Source organism: Ovis canadensis, chromosome 2 (assembly GCF_042477335.2).
Source record: "Ovis canadensis isolate MfBH-ARS-UI-01 breed Bighorn chromosome 2, ARS-UI_OviCan_v2, whole genome shotgun sequence".
In the NCBI taxonomy this organism is placed as follows: Eukaryota; Metazoa; Chordata; class Mammalia; order Artiodactyla; family Bovidae; genus Ovis; species Ovis canadensis.
The window spans coordinates 143,325,092-143,342,332 of NC_091246.1; the positions used below are offsets into that span (position 1 = coordinate 143,325,092).

Genomic DNA, 17,241 nt, shown 5'->3' on the forward strand with positions numbered 1-17,241 from the left:
TCTTTGTTATTCCCAGCTATTAATACAGTTGAAGAAACTAAAAGCTCTGAAATCAAGCACTTAGTAAATGGAAAAATTGAGATTCAAACCACTTCTGTCTCTAAATCTGTATTCTTTCATATCTGGTATATGTTTCTATTCATTCAGTCTTTCACTCATTCTCTAATTCGTTGAATGATTGCTATATTTAAGGAAAAGTTTTGAAATAATAGCTTTATTGAGATAGAATTTCTATATCATGTAATTCCCCACACATGAAGTAAACAGTTCAGTAGCTTTTAGTATAATCATAGAGCTGTGCAGTGATCACTATAGTTAATTTTAGAACATTCTTATCCCCCAAGGAAACCTACTACCCTGTCTCTAATGATTCACCATTTCTGGACATTTCTTTTACATGGAATCAAACAACATGTGGCCTTTTTTTCTGGCTCCTTTGACTCAGAGTAGTGTTTTCAAGGTTCATTCATGTTGTGGTATGTATCAGTATTTCAAGCCTTTTTATTGCTGGATAATATTTCAACATAATTGTATATAGGTAATACCTATATATAATATATATAAGTAATACCTATAAATAATATATAGGTAATACCATATTTTGTTTATTCATTCATCAGTTGTTAAACATTTGGGGTTTTTCCACCTTTTAGCTTTATGATTAAGTGCTGCTATGAACATTCATGTAAAGAGTTGTGTGGACATATTTTCATTTCTTTTGTGTATATACTTAGGAGTAGAATTGGTAGGTCATATGGTAACTAATTAGTATTTTGAGGACCTGTGAGATCATTTTCCAAAGTATCTGCACCATTTTGCAGTCCTCCCAGCAATGTATGAGGGTTCTTATTTTTCCACATTCTTGCCAATACTTACTATCTGTCCTTTATAGCCATCCTAGTGGGTATGTAGTGGTATCTTACTGTGACCTAATGACTGGCTCTGTTGAGCATTTTTTCATGAATGTACTGGCATTTGTATATCTTTGGGAAAGCAATCTATTCAGAATATTTGGCCATTTATAGTTGGGTTGTTTGTCTTATTATTGAATTTAGGAGTTCTTTATATATTTAGTGTACCTTAGCAGATACATGATTTCCAGATATTCTTAGCCTTCTTGACTGTCCTTTTGCAGAATTGAACTTTGATTTCAATGAAGTCCAACTTACCTTTATTTTTTGTTGTTTGTGCTTTTCATGTCATGGCTAAGAAGTCATTGCCTAATCCAAGATCATAAAGATTTATACCTCTGTTTTCTCCTAGGGGTTTTATAGTTTTAGATCTTACATTTAGCTCTTTGATCTTTCACACAAATTTTTAACCTTATTTTGCAGTATTTTGCTTTGAGCAGAGATATTACCAAATGAAGGTTTTATTTTTTTATCTTGTTATATTTCCTCTTAATGTTTGTATATACGTGATCGTGTCCATGCACAATATTTTTTAAACCAGATCCAAGTTTTGTTAACTCTGACTTCCTGATTGGAAATGCAAGCAGCTCTCGCTGCTTTTAAGGGCAGCAGAAAATCACAGTGGAGCTTCTCACTTTGGAAATAGATACGACCTTTGGGAAAAAAATCATAAACAGAGTGTGCATTTTCATAATTTTAATCTTCATCATGAATGTTATCCAAACTTACTTTATATCTATATTAAAGTCTTCTCAAGAAACACTTACTAGTTCAGAATTTATGATTTAGGTATGATTGCTTGTTTTTGTTGTTATTGTTTCTATAACTTGAATTTTAGATGTAATAATTTCTCCACCCTTTTTTAGGTGGAGATGGGGTAAGAGTATATACATGTGGGTACAGTTACTCAGTAAATGTCTGTTATGGGTGCATATGAGTAATGTATATGTAACAACAAGCTTCAAATAATTTTTCTCATTGTTCTCATAGGTAAGCCATCTTTATCAGGCTGTATGTTTTTATTTTTCTATAAGAAAATCTCTCTTTATATATGTATAAGTATATACATATTTGTATATACACATATTACATGTCCATATCAGACATAAATATAATTGTTTAATTATGATATCTGTTGTGTGCAGAATAATACTATGTCAACTCAAAATTTTTCAAAGTACTTTCACATACACTATTATCATCTCCTATAAAATGGGTAGATGAAGAACAGAAGCTCAGAAAGTCCACCTCTCACCTCAGATCATACAGCTAATATACGTTGCAGTTTTCATATATTCCCAAGTATTTTGATTTTAAGATCAACTCTTTTTGTTCTGTAATACTATCTTAGGAAATCAAATCAAGGCCTTGTCCATTTATCAAAATAAATCTAGATGGATCCATTCAACTTTGTAGTGGCTTTTCTTTTTTGGAAAATATTATATGGATGTATATTATAATACTTTAACATATATCTGAATATATATGTTATTTAGATATAAAATGTATTAAAAAAATCTTAGATGTCAGCTTAATGAGTTTTAACAATTGTATACACCCATGAAATCAGCACTCAAGAGTGAGATGAAGAACATTTTACCCCAGGAAATTAATTCATGCCTCTTTCCAATCAGTCATGCTTCCCCTCGCCTAAGCAGCCACTGTTCTGATTTCTGTCAACAGTTTTGTTTCTTCTTGGATTTCATATCTCCAGACTCATACAAAATGCTTTCTTTTATGGTTGGCCTCTTTTGCTTAATAAAGTGTTTACAAGAGTCATCCTTGTGTGGGTATCAGGATTGGGTTTTTTTTGTTTGTTTTAATTTTACTGAGCATTATTCCATGGTATGAATTAACTACAATTTGCTTTCCATGCTTCTATTGAAGGACATTTTGGATTGTTTTCAGTTTTTATCTATTATAAATAAGGTTGTTATAAACATTATTTAGTACCTAAGAGTAGACTAGGGTAGATGTATATTCAGTTTATTATAAAAGAAACTGCCAGTTGGTTCTTTGACGTGGATGTATCATTTTACAGTCTCATCGGCAGTGTACAAATATTCCAGTTACTCCCCATCCTCAAAATGTTTGATATTTTTAGTCTGTTTCAGTTGTTCTGGTTGGTCTGAAATGATATCTAGTTGTGGTTGTAATTTGCATTTCTCTGATGCCTAAAGATATTGAGCATCCTTTCATGTGTTTATTGGCTGTTTATCTTTTTAGGTGAATTATCTGTTCTAGTCTTCTGTTTTTATTAGGTTACTCATTGTTACTGTTAATTTGTAGGAGTTCTGTATACATCATGGATATAGTCTGTTGTCAGATATATGTGTTATGAATATTCTTTCCAGTCTGTGACTTACCTATTAATTATCTTAATGGTCTCTGTAGTGGTTTTATGAAAGAAAAGGATTATGTGAATTTCTTAGACATGTCCGTAAACCTAAGTGGGAAAAAATTTAGTGTCTCTTTGAGTCAACAGAGAAGTCCCTTGAAAAGTCTAAAGGGACTGACCTATATGTATTTTCTAATGATCTCTCTGGTTAAGTATCTGTTTTTATGTTGTTAAATTCTAGCCAGAGCACTTAGGAGCTTCCCTGGTAGCTCAGCTGATTAAGAATCTGCCTGCAATGCAGGAGACCCTGGATGGATTCCTGGATCGGGAAGATCCCCTGGAGAAGGGATAGGCTACCCCCTCCAGTACTCTTGGGTTTCCCTGGTGGCTCAGACAGTAAAGAATCTGCCTGCAATGCGAGAGATCTGGGTTCGAACACTGGTTTGGGAAGATCTCCTGGAGGAGGGCATGGTAACCCACTTCAGTATTCTTGCCTGGAGAATCCCCATGGACAGAGGAGCCTGGCGGCCTACAGTCAGTGGAGTCGCAAAGAGTCAGACACAGCTGAGCAACTAAGCACAGCACAGAGCACTTGCCTAACTGATCACATTTACCTACTTCTAAAAGGATAAAAGTCATAAGATTCAAAATGTATATATTGCTCAACAGAGGACTGATGGCCCCAGTATGCTGCAGGCATTTTCATAGCCCTGTATGAACATACGTCTTGGAGAACGCATCCGTTCCCTTGTACCTTGCTTTCAGTCAGTGTGGTGCTCTCACCTTGGTTACTGCGCAGGAGCTATGTGAGGTAGATAAGGTAGACGATGGAATCTCTGCTGTCATATTAGGAAACCAAGGAATGAAAAGGTTATGACCCATCTACGGTTACAAAGCTAACAACCATATAGGTCGACAGCTTTCCAAACCCGGATCTTTGTGTTCTTTTTTCTCCCTTTGGCCTCTGTGTACACATGGGCTCACACACCACCATATCCATGCCCATATAGGTGTAGCAAGAATGTAGCATGCTCCTACTTGTTAGTTGGAGCATTTACTAATCCTGGGAGCCCGAAGTGGTAGCTCACTAGCTCCTTAAGCCATGTCTTTCTCAGCAAGCTGAGCTTGTAGATCTCTATAAAGAGCTGTTTGGAAATGGTCTCTTCAGCTCCCATCCCCAGGAACCAGTGTGGTCTCAACTTTATCCTTGCATACTTACATGAACACACACACATATGCACACATATTAAAAGTCCACGTATATTATGTCAGTATGTGTAATTTAATCTATTCATATCTCTGAACACCCTGGCATTTATCATCACTCCTTTTAAACTATGACTGTCTTGGGCCATTTTAGAGTGAACCATAGTGTTTCCCATTGCTTTATAAAATAATGCTTGGTGGATGGCATTGTGAGCCAGAGCCACTGTCTCTCTTCATCCTGCTTGAGTCAAAATGACAACTAATTCTATGACTCTTATTTGTTTTTCTGGCTGTTTTAAATACATATATTTTGTACATCTGTTCAAGGAGCTGATATGGCCTTAAATTGAAGTTAGATTTTCACTTGTCTCTGTAAGGGAAGACTTTATAAAATGAATTGTTTAGATTGGACATTTGGCAGTTGGAGGGAAATAGTTTCAAACTATAAGAGACAACAGATCAAAGAGGGAAGTAAACAGGGGACTTGGTGCTCGGGGGTGGAGGGGTGGGGGTGGGGGTCACGCAGCCCGTGGCAGGATCCCCAGCGTCTTTGTGGTCTTTGCCCCTGGGTAGGATTATGCGGGCAGGTCGAACAGGCCCAGTCCTGTGTGCAGCCCCTTGGTCTCAGGCACATCAAAGGTGAGTGGTGACATCTCAGTATTACATCCTTTTCTCCTGACTTTTGCTGTCAGCTTTGTCTGTTATTCACTCAGTCGTGTCCAACTCTTTGCGACCCCGTGGACTGTAGCCTGCCAGGCTCCTCTGTCCATGGAATTCTCCAGGCCAGAATACTGAAGTGGCTTGCCATTCCTTTCTCCAGGGGATCTTCCTTACCCAGGGATCAGACCTGGGTCTCCTGTATTACAGGCAGATTCTTTACTGTCACCAGGGAAGTCACTAAAGCTTTAATAACTAAAGCTGTCAGCTTTAGTTTGTTTATTTTCCCATTAAAAAATTATGCAACACAAGATGATATGGAGGTTTTCCATTCTCTATTTTCTGTTGGATGTGGGTAAGCCTCATTCAAAATGAGATTTGTTCTGTCTCTTTGTGTCATTTGTAATTCAGTTCTGGAACAAAGAAATGACAACTTAATACTGAAAAATGTAAGCATCTAAGTCAGTTTTAATATTAATGCTTACATCTCTTTAAAACAATAAACAACAAGTTTGAGAGGGAAGTTTAGCAGTTAGAGGTTAGAAATTAATTTTGGTGATTTGATGAGTGAAAAAATTCACCAAAGGTATTATTGTATGAAATGGTGTGCTAGTTAACACAAGTACAAGGTAGGAAGGTAGGAAGACATCAAATTACACAGTGTTCATTTAAGACTACATAGCTGTGTATCATCATGTTTTAACCTGAAGTTTTATTTATCTCAGTGTCTATTATTTCAGATCACTAGCTTTGGAGAAGGCAATGACAACCCACTCCAGTACTCTTGCCTGGAGCCTGGCAGGCTGCAGTCCATGGGGTCGCTAAGAGTCAGATGTGACTGAGCGACTTCACTTTGACTTTTCACTTTCATGCATTGGAGAAGGAAATGGCAACCCACTCCAATGTTCTTGCCTGGAGAATCCCAGGGACGGCAGAGCCTAGTGGGCTGCCATCTGTGGGGTCGCACAGAGTCGGACACGACTGAAGTGACTTAGCAGCAGCAGCAGTAGCAGCAGCTTTACTTAGTTTGATTTTTTTTGAAGGCCATATATGCATAGGTAGATAAGCCTATTAAAAATTTTGGATCCACAGATAACTAGGGCTAACTAGTTTTTTCAAATGCATTTAAAGTATATGCATTCCCAAGTTTACCGTGGGGAAGCATGTATGAGAGAGGACCTGGTCTGCAAAAAGAGCCATTGTTTCTAAGACCAGTTCTGTTTCTTACTTCTGGTGGCAGGGGTGGGGGTTGTTTTTTGTTTTTGAGTAGTTAGTACATTCATTTGATTCAGAATTTAAAAGATACAATGGCATATGCTTTGCAAATTCTTTCTCCTATTTACTTCTCCTCCCAGGGGTGCAATCAATGTTTTCATCTCTAATCTGTTCTGCTTTTGATAAACTTAACTAAATTTTGACATATTAATGGGTGCCTAATGTTTTGTTCTGTTTATGTCACTTAGCATGATTTTATTACCTAATATAGACTGAATAAGAGCATAGAATTATTTGTGCTTAAATATTTACTTAATTGGTCATTTTAATTTTTTTGCTTAATTTTGTTGCTTTTAAAAATAGCAAATGTCAGCCTACTTGTAAAAATACAGATACTTTTTAAATTGAAAAGTTACTATATTTTTATTTCACACTTTAACACATCTGAAATTCTGTATATTTAGTAATTATATTTTGGAGAAGGCCATGGCACCCCACTCCAGTACTCTTGCCTGGAAAATCCCATGGATGGAGAAGCCTCGTGGGCTACAGTCCGTGGGGTCGCTAAGAGTCGGATACGACTGAGCGACTTCACTTTGACTTTTCACTTTCATGCATTGGAGAAGGAAATGGCAACCCACTCCAGTATTCTTGCCTGGAAAATCCCAGGGACGGCCGAGCCTGATGGGCTGCCATCTATGGGGTCGCACAGAGTCGGACACAACTGAAGCGACTTAGTAGTAGTAGTGATTATATTTACTGTAAGTAGTATTTTATTTTCCCTGTGAATATCTGTTATTAAATTCATGATATCAAAATCAGTAGAGTCTTAAAATAGAGGAGAAATGATATTTTCCTGATGTGTTTGTTTCTTAGAGGGCAACAGTTAAGGATGTGATAGCATCATAATCTTGTTCTTTGTCACCAGATTTTCTTATCAGAGTAATTGAATTAGTTGCAGATTTTATTCCCCCTTCTCCCTGTTCCCAGTTTAATATGTATGAGAGTGGTTAACCTCAGAGCTTAAAAAAGGACAGTGCATATTTGCCTTGTGTGTTTTCCTTTAAGTGTTATACCCAAAGTTTTAGACAAATCAGATAGCAATCTTTATTATTCAGTGTTTCTGTGTTATTGAACTCAGGCTTGGCTGCTTGTATCTTGAAAGCCAGTACTTGAGAAGTAAGTGTTGGTTAGAAAAGGAAAGGTTGCTTAATTCAGGAGGCCAGCAATCTGGGCAGAAGGCAGACTCGTGTCCAAAAACCAACTTCAAAGATTCTGCTCAACCGTGAAAGTTTTTAAAGGGAGAATCATCTGGGGAGGGGGATCAGTCTTCATTATCTTCCACTGTGTACAGAGTCAGTGGTGAGAGAATAGGGCAGGGCTCCTGCAGTCTTGTACTAAGCCTGAAGTCGCCATCCTCCCCCTGCATGGGGGGCCTTCGGTCCTATAGAAGTCAAAGGTAATTTGTTATGTCTATTTCTTGGGGAGGAACCAGAACCCTGCCTCCTGCTGCATTGTTGTTACTTGACTGCTCCTGCTTTGTCTCTGGGCTTCTGCTCCCTCCCTTTCCTGAAAAGCAACTCTTTGAATCTGTCCTTTGGAACTCAGGGAAGGTCAGGGAGGCTGAAGGAAGTCTATTTCCTACAAACTAGAAACAGGAGACAGAAAGGATCCCACAGGGTCTTGTTCCGTTTCATCTGGATATTGTCTATATATTCCTAGGTCTGTCATAAAGTTCTTAAACATGATCATTTTTAAAGAAGAGATAGATCATGAAATTGGTAGAAATTTTCTCCTTCAGTCATAGTGGAGTACATACATAAGTGTTAAACAAACACATAGGTGTGCGCCTTGCTTAGAGTGTCATTGCATTGTTTCCACATTCACTTGTTATATTTCATGTATTTTACATATATGGGAACATAAATATATATACGTTTAGTTTTGTGATTGTGTCCAGTGAGTTGATGGGACTTAGTATATGTTGTTATTGTTGTTCAGTTGCTCAGTCGTGTCTAACTTTGTGACGCCGCGGAGTGCAGTATGCCAGGTTTCCCCATCCTTCACTATCTCCCTGAGTTTGTTCAAACTCATGTTCTTTGAGTCGGTGATGCCATCTGACCATCTCATCCTCTGTCACCCCCTTCTCCTCCTGCCTTCAGTTTTTTCCAGCATCAGGGTCTTTTCCAATGAGTCAGTTCTTTGCATCAGGCGGCCAAAGTATTGGAGCTTCAGCTTCAGCATCAGTCCTTCCAATGAATATTCAGGGTTGGTTTCCTTTAGGATTGACTGGTTTGATCTCCTTGCTGTCCAAGGGACTCTCAAATCTTCCTCAGCACCACAGTTTGAAATTATCAATTCTTTCTAACTGATGAAAGCAAGCTGAAAGAAAAGCTTCTTTTATGGTCCGACTCTCACATCTATCTGTACAAGACTACTGGAAAAACCATAGCTTTGACTATACAGCCCTTTTTGTATATGTAGTACAGGTGCTGGGTAACAGATCTTAAAGGCGTGTAATGGTTAATGTGTTTGTGTTTTCCTTCTTTTAGCTGTACTGTTTTAATTGAAAGCCTATTACATGTACATGTAGGAAGAAGTTTGGAGAGTTGTTAAATATAAACTTCACTAAACTGACAGTTATTTCAGAAGAGGAGGGGGGACCTGTGTCTGTGTGGTTGGGGGCACAGTGCTATTTGGAGTATTCCTACTCTGCAGGATTTTACAGTTTACTAATGATTAAAAACATGAAAGAACTTTGTATTTATTTAAACATAATGTCCATATTTAATGAGTAGAACCCAGGGGTTGACCTCATCTGGTGGTGGTGAATTTGGGGGATTATAATAAAAATTTATGCTTTTTTTTTTTTAATCTGCTTTAGTTTAGAACATAAAGCGCATTTTCCCAGAGATAGTCTTTGCAACCATTATTTAAACAAGAGATTTCAAGGAAGTAGTAAACTTTTATAATTGGTTTGGTCCTTAATACTAGCTACAGGAGCAATTACTTGGATTATCATTTTAACATAATTTTTCACCCAGCAATCCTTTTCAAAGTATTGTCTCCTTGGATTGAAACATTGAAATACTTTCTCCTGCCTGCAGTGCAACAGATTAAGACTCAGAAGCAGGGGCAAATCAACATGTAAAATTGGATCAGTCGTCATTCAGGAACCTTTGTGCCAGTGGTCTGGGTTGTATAGATTTGGGAGTTGTAGGAAATCCAGAGAGAGATAGCAAATTGCTGCACCCCAGTACTCGGTGGACAAAAAGAGGATTAGGGCCCTGAGGAATCCAGGGCAATCAGCTTCCCACCAAGAGGAAAGGAATCTTGTGTCAGTGTTGGCAGTTGTGGATGTTGATAGGAATGAGAGATCAGGGTGAGAACAGGAGTGTTTTGTTGGTTTATAGCCCCTGGTCAGTTAAGAGAATGGTCTGGGACTTTTTGCTGCCCCTTGGAAAGGGGGTGTGGAGGGCTGTGGGTTTTAGAAAAATGAACAGGAATATGAGTGAAGGTGAAGTATTGAAGTGGCATTGAATGTGGCCTGTGGGTTTTATGGGTGTTTACAGTCCTTCTGTACCTGTGGAATTCCAGTGCCCAATGAGGCTCCTGTTTCACATGTGACATGCTATTACAGTGAAGTTATGATTATGTAATGTAATTATGATTATACGAGTGTGGTTCTGATTATATAGTGTAAACAGCTACACTTAAGATGACAATGTGCAAATGAGATTTTTTTCACTTCATGAATGGAAATGTATATATATTTATGTTTTAAAATTTTTATTTATTTTTATGTATCCCTATGTGTACACGTACACATGGTTTTTTTTTTTTTCCCTTAGGGAAACCAGAAAAGGAGTTGGTAGCAGTTTTGTTAAACATTCTCTCTCCTCCCCTCAACAGATTTCCAGTGCACATACACTTTCATTATCTAAATTTAAATATCTCTATGGTCGCTCACCATGGGTGAGTGTGGAGTGTGGCTTTGGTTTGCCCTCTCTTGTACTTGTGATAACTAGATGCTCCATTTCCCATCTCTGTCTTGAACAGTGTGTCTAGTTTGGTCTTGAAATGATACTGCAATTGTCCTTCCAAATTATCTTCTTTTGTGTGGATGTAGTTGCAGAGTTTTGTTCAGGATAATACATTTTAGAGTTTGAACCAGAGGAGACTTGCCACCTTTGACTAGCGTGGGGCAAAAACACCTCTGTGTTAATTGCTCTACAGTCCAAGAAAGTGGCAGCATGTAGTTGAGCTAAGGAGACTGCTTGCTTTCAAGAAGAGGAAAGAAGCTGTGTAGATCTGAATTTTAGCTCCAGCTTGGTAGAAGATACCAGGCAATCTCCTACCATCTCTTTCCCTTTCACTGGAGCACCAGCTGCCACATCTGGCTTCACTTTTGTTTTCCAAATGAGTTTATTAGTTTTGCCATTTTGGATATGGCTGGGTTGGCCCAGGAAAGACTGGTCTGGGAAACACTCCTGACATTTCAAATAGAAGCAAAACTAGACATAAGTTGATTTGAGACAGAGTTTGGGGCCATCCCTGTGAGCCCTTCCAGCATCAGCCAAAGCATCGGACTCTCATTCCCCTCCCTGCCAAGGGGGAGGGATAAAGAGGTGCAGTGTGGAGGTCCCCAGATTTCTTTTGGCTCTACTCCAGTCAGTCGGGCTCTGATATGGAAATCTGCTCTGTCTCTCCTTCCTTGCCTGCAGGCTGGCGGCTCTCAGGTCATCTTCACTAACCCTCTGGAGATAGTAAAGATTCGCCTACAGGTAGCTGGAGAGATCACCACAGGACCCAGGGTCAGTGCCTTGAATGTGCTCCGGGACCTGGGACTCTTTGGTCTATACAAGGTGGGTAGATTCCCTTGGGTTATCTCAATAGAGAGGGTGTAGTGTACTCCATAGAAATGTGAAAAAAATGTCAAAACTAGACTTCTTCCCCATAAATGGAAAAGCAGTCTTGTCCAGCAGGGTAGTTCCTATAGTAGAAAATCAAAACAAAAAGGAAAAATCAGGACACTTCTATTAGAGGCAGTGGGATGCACAACCACGCCGTCCTGTTGGCATCTTCAGGCTTTTATGAAGCTGCCAGCAGGGAGGCCAGCACCACAGACCCGCTGGCTTCAGGCTCACAGCCTTTTATTTACTGGTGGATATGGGGAAAGTTTCTTTGGTGTTCTTTTGGGGCTGTTTTAGGACTGACTTCAAAATAGTCATATGTTTATTTTGAGTCTGATCTATCTCTATTGTTATCTTCACAGTAGGAGCTTGTCTTTGTCTTAATAATTTGACCACAGTGAAACAGTAGTGGAGTTTGGTAGGATTCAGGTCTTTAAGAAGTTAAGTGGTGGGATTTGTCAATAATGAATTGCATTTTAAAAAAGCAAAACAAAAGCAAACCAGAGTGTACTGTACTTTAGCAAAATGCCAGTCAACAGATTCCTTCCCTGCAGGTATGCTTACTCCCATCATTACAGATCAGATGTAATGGAGCAGAAGCTATTATTTTTCTTAAACAAGGAAGAGTATTTCTTTCTCTTCTTTCGCCTGGTGTAAGGGGAGGGATACGAAAATTTAGCTTTTATAGACAACTGTGTTTCCACAGCGTCTGATTTATTTATAGACCCATCACTGTAGAAATGTGTAAATTGGCTTCTGTAGCTGCAAATTGGAAATTAGAAATCCTCTCGATTAGAATCACACAGCTACAAACTACAAACTGGTCTCTTAGGACCAATGATGCCTGTAAACCAATGATGCCTATCCTGAGAGTTTTGTACATACTCTACTTTCTACCCCCAACTGCCATCCTTTTTAGAATTCCCTTTGAAAACTGACTTTATTAAAATTATTTCTCTCTGTAGCATCTCTCAGAGAGTCCCAGGAAATTTTTTTTTTTCTTTAATGTTTGAGTTTGCCTTTTAAAAACAGAGCCATCCGGAAAACAAGTACCAAAGGTGGAGTGTTTCCCTGGCCGGCTAAAGCCTGAGCAGTAGGCTAGTGTGGGCTGAGGAAGGGGCAGTATCAGTCACCAAGACAAGCTGTCTGACTGTTTCTACTCTCAAGGAAACTTCCTGTTAAAACATTCTGTCTGGGTTTCCCTGTCCTCTGCCATTTAGGACATAGGAAGTAAGGAGGGAAGTTTGGTGGTTTCTTTTTCCCCTTCCCTAGAATGTGTTGTTAGTTGTTCACTTGTGTGTGACTCCTTGGGACCCCATGAACTGTAGCCCACCAGGCTCCTCTGTCCGTGGGATTCTTCAGGCAAGAATACTGGAGTGGGTAGCCATTCCCTTCTCCAGGGCATCTTCCCAGCCCAGGGATCAAACCCAAGTTTCCTGCATTGGGGGCAGATTCTTTACCACCTGAGCCACCGAGGAAGCTTCCCTTCCTTTTCCAAGGCTCCTACCCATAGCTTCTTACCTGGTACTTCAGGGGCTCTAAGCTGAGGTGGATTGAGTTGGTAATTTGTTAGTTTGAGGAGCTGCCTTTGTTGGTTGCTTTGAAATCAAGCTATCAATACTGGGTTTCTAAGTCTGTTCCCAGCCACACCCCATCCCCTGGCACTCACCAAGGCGAACCAGAACAAGCAGCCTAGAGGTCTGAACATTGAGTTTTTATTAACCTTAAAATCTGAATCCATACTGGAAATGCCAGGAAATTGGTAGTTGTCAGAATACCACCGTTAACTAACTCTAGGGCTCCCAGATCCACCAGACTTTCTCAAACTTGGAGCCGCGTCTCGATTTCCCTGCGCCTGACTTGCTATCCTGTTTCTCTTCCACGTCAGTCCCAATGCTGTCTGAGGGACAGCTCAGGCTTGTCACCCTGGATCCCTCGTGGTCATTCACACCTTGTTTATACAACTGTTTTGCACTCTTTCCTCATTCTGTGACAGGGTGCCAAAGCGTGTTTCCTCCGAGACATTCCCTTCTCTGCAATTTATTTTCCTGTTTATGCTCACTGCAAACTACTTCTGGCTGATGAAAACGGACACGTGGGAGGTATAAATCTCCTTGCAGCTGGAGCCATGGCAGGTAACTATTTTTTTTTTTTTTAAGCCAAAAGAGTCCCTACCCTCCCCACCCCCATTCTCTAAGTACAGAATCTCTGTGCTCCTCTTCTTTACTTCTGGAAAGGTTATTGTTTGTATCTGACTTAGTTTAAATACGATCGCTTTTTCTCCTTTGTGGGGTATGCTATAATTCTGATGAGCGTTAATTACATTTGCATAATGTGGGTAAACAGCTTAATGCAGCTTAGGAACTCGCAGCCAAATTAACTGTGCCCATCTCAATTGGGCTTTCGTCAGTACTGTGTTTCTTAGCCTGCTCTGCCCCTGAAACCTTGGGTGCAGTCAAGCTGAGCATTAACGTAGAAAAGTTTTTCACCACATCAGTTGCTTTGTTGCACCTCATCCTGATGCACAGGTCTAGCATCCCCTCACTTTCTTATTCTGTGTAGTGCAATCAACATGATTTGGCTCCAACCTGAGTTTGAAACTGTCCATTTTCCTTCTGCCATCATCCTCATCAGACCAAACAGAGCCATACTTCCTCAGCAGCACCACCCCATGGGGGCGTCTCTTCTTGGCTCTTAACATGCCCTGTCTTTTATTAATGGTTGTTTACATAAATTCTGCCCTCTCTCCTGTGCCCAGAGCCCCTTGAAGGCAGGGGTTTCAAATGTAGGAAGGTGCTGAGAAGCTTCCTCTCAATCCCATGCTCCAGCCTTTGTCTTGTGTTGAGAGGGAGCTGATTCCAGATAGAAGGGCAGGACCAGGTTGTCCTTCCCTGCAGCAATCCTCAGACGTGGCAGAAGGAGGAAAGGTCATGTGTTTACTTGCCATCACCGCTGCTTAGGGAGAGGGACGGGCGAGGTGAATGAACGCAAGCCCAGCGCTGCTCAGGTGGCTCTGACCACCCAGGCTCCTGCACGGCACGCCTTCTCCTCTGGTCTGCGGGCTCAGCAAAGCAGGACAGTCTGGGCACCCCTGGGGGTGTGGTATGTAGCAGGAACCCTGGGTTCCAGGGGTGCTGGTTGGACATGTTATTCTCATCCATGATGACAGGGAATGACTCGTGATGAGTAAGAAACTCTCCGAGGAAGCCTTGAGCCCTTATTTGGGGCAGTCATTTGCAGTTATAATTCAAAAGCCAGTAAAGCTACCTGCTCAGTCTTGGCACTGAGTGTTCATCCAGCTCCTTTCAGGTATACACCAAAGCCTCCCTAGTTGAAGTGAGGGCCTGCACATCTTTCCTCATCTTTGCTCTCTGCTATCCAGACAGCAGCAAAGAACACTTTAATCATGGACAGGCATTTTGCCAGTGGCTGATGGAACCAAGTAAACATCTTCATGGAGCTGTCAGCACCAGCTTCTTGCCCACAGACATTTGATGTCAGTTTTCAGAATTAGAAATGAATTTTTCTAATTTTTATCTGTAAAGCTTTGCTGGCAGGCACTAAGAACATTCAGGATTCAGAACATTCCAAAGGCGGCAATTTACCTAGTTTCATGTGAATGAGGTGTAGGGCTTGGCGGGAGGATATTTGCATCGTCTCTAACAGAGCACTCCCCGCCGCCCGCCCCAGCTACCTACCTAGTGGCCAGCTCCATCTGCCTAGTGATGATTCAGTGAAGTTCAGGCCAAATTGAATTTCTTCCCCCTGAGGAAGATCATCTTGCTCCTTTGTTCTCTGTTTTGTTTTATAAGTGAAAGGTGTGGTTGTGAAATCCTTCTTGAGTGTCCTGCCGCTGATGAGTCTGAGCGTGGCCCCAGGGGGCTGGGGCACCGGGAATGGCTGACAAGGCCTTTTGATGATCAGTTCCCCTCCTGTTCCCTAACTGGTTGCCTGGCCTCGTCTGCTTCAGTTGTAACGACTTCTGTCATGTAAGCATGTCTGAAAAGAGTCACAGTTAACTCTCAAGTTAGCCCCTCAAAGGGTGAGTGGATATGAGTATTGATAGTCACCTCATACAGTAAGGTGACAGGAATCAGCCAAAAAAAAAAAAACCACACACTACAGTTTGCTATCAGATATATTTAGCAGTTCATTAAATTGACATTATCCTCATTCTTTATTATACATGAAAATACTGTCTTATTTAAGAAAAGGAAAGAGGTAATAAAATAGTTGAAACCCAAAGGGGAACACTGGGAATTGTCCTAGTAATATTGCTCCATTTATTCCTCTCACTGTTCTTTGGGATCATGCAACATAGAGTGATTTTCCTAATTCAGAACGAATAAGAGAGTTTTGCCCTGACTCCACTGAAGCAGCTGGTGGGATTATATATCCTTTTTCCATTAGTGCCCAAGGTAGCTATATAAGAAGCATTGAGTTAAAGCAGTTAAAGTTGCTAATTGTACTGTTGGTTGTTAGCAGTCTGTCTATCCTTTGTAAGGTATTCGGGATGAATTAAATGTGCCTTTCTCCTGGAAGGTGTGCCTGCTGCTTCTCTGGTGACCCCTGCTGATGTCATCAAGACAAGACTGCAGGTGGCTGCCCGCGCTGGCCAGACGACATACAGTGGTGTCATCGACTGTTTCAGGAAGATACTCCGGGAAGAAGGGCCTTCAGCATTTTGGAAAGGAACTGCAGGTAGGGGCTGGAGCCGTGCGGAAGGGCTGGTTGGCATTGGGGTCGGGCTCCCATTACTCACCTGTGGGCTTTGCTGTAGCCATCCTGCTGTTAACTGTCCCCCTCCCCCTTTCTCCCTCTTTAGCTCGAGTGTTTCGATCCTCTCCCCAGTTTGGTGTTACTCTGGTCACCTATGAACTTCTCCAGCGGTGGTTTTACATTGATTTTGGAGGCCTGTAAGTGCAACTTTTCAAACTCCCTTATAAAGAAAGCACCAAAACCCCAGACAGGTGTTTGTTCAGCCTATAAAGGCATTTTTGGGATAGCAACTGACAGGACAGAGGACCCTGCAGGAGCAATACGTTTAAAACAAACCATGGGCCTAAGACTCTTCACTGTTAGAGGAGTAAGACTTGGACAGGGTGACCCCATACACAGCATTAAGCAACTGCTTGGGGAAAGTTTAGAGAGGAAGCCAATTAAAATGTAATATGAATAGTTGTCTTTTTAATGTAAGCAGATACTGAGCTTCATGGATTTAGGTCCTTATTTGGCCTTTTTACCAGAAGTAATATAAATTTGTGTTAGTTACACTTTTGTAAACTTTTGAAAACTCAGTCAAGCCCTTTCACACCCTTATGATTTCATTATTCACCATGATTTATTATTAGAAAGGTTTAGAAGTTCTTAGAACTAATTCTCTGCAAAAAAAAAAAAAAAAGGTTCAAAGAAAGGTTATGCCCATGGTCATAATCACTGGTGAGATTTAGGCCACAAATTGGGCCTTTTGACAGTTAGTGCTTGAAGCTTTCACCGTGGACAAGAGGAATCACTTGAATTTGCTGGGAGGGGAAGGTTGTGCCCAAAGCAAGCAATTACCAGCTTTTCAGCAGAAGATCAAATTCTGTATCTGAGTCTTTACTCCATAAACCTATGAATTCTTTTCCTGCTCAGAAGCCAGGTAGGGAGTTAGCTGTTGAACAAAGAAGTTGAGGGACTTATAAAAAGAAAGAAAGGACAGTCTCAAAGTTTCAGGCTTTTCAATACTTTTGCATTCTGGAAAAAGTCAGAATTATATTTACTTCTCTTTAAATAATTTTAGTAATAACCTTCATGAGCTTATTACTTTAAAAGTTAGCTTTTAAAATTATGTCACAAGGAAAGAAAATGTAAATTTTCTGCAGTTAATTTATGCTTAGTGTAAAAAATTGGGAAAATAGAAAAATCATTTGTAGTCCTACTGCCCAGAGTGGTAATATATGAGTGTTTTTCCTCTGGTCTCTCTTTCTGTGGATCTATTTGTGTGTATGAAATGGAGGCC

The 17,241-nt window shown here is 40.4% G+C and overlaps 1 protein-coding gene across 4 annotated transcripts in view; it reads left to right on the forward strand.

Moving 5' to 3' along the window:
• Positions 1 to 17,241, forward strand: part of SLC25A12 (solute carrier family 25 member 12) — a 98,697-nt gene that overhangs the window by 80,568 nt on the left and 888 nt on the right. For all 4 annotated transcript variants that reach the window (XM_069577218.1, XM_069577219.1, XM_069577217.1 and 1 more), the window contains 4 exons: positions 11,052 to 11,192; positions 13,237 to 13,375; positions 15,783 to 15,941; positions 16,066 to 16,156. In XM_069577218.1, coding sequence (XP_069433319.1) covers positions 11,052 to 11,192; positions 13,237 to 13,375; positions 15,783 to 15,941; positions 16,066 to 16,156 — 530 coding nt within the window. The remainder of the gene's footprint in view (positions 1 to 11,051; positions 11,193 to 13,236; positions 13,376 to 15,782; positions 15,942 to 16,065; positions 16,157 to 17,241) is intronic.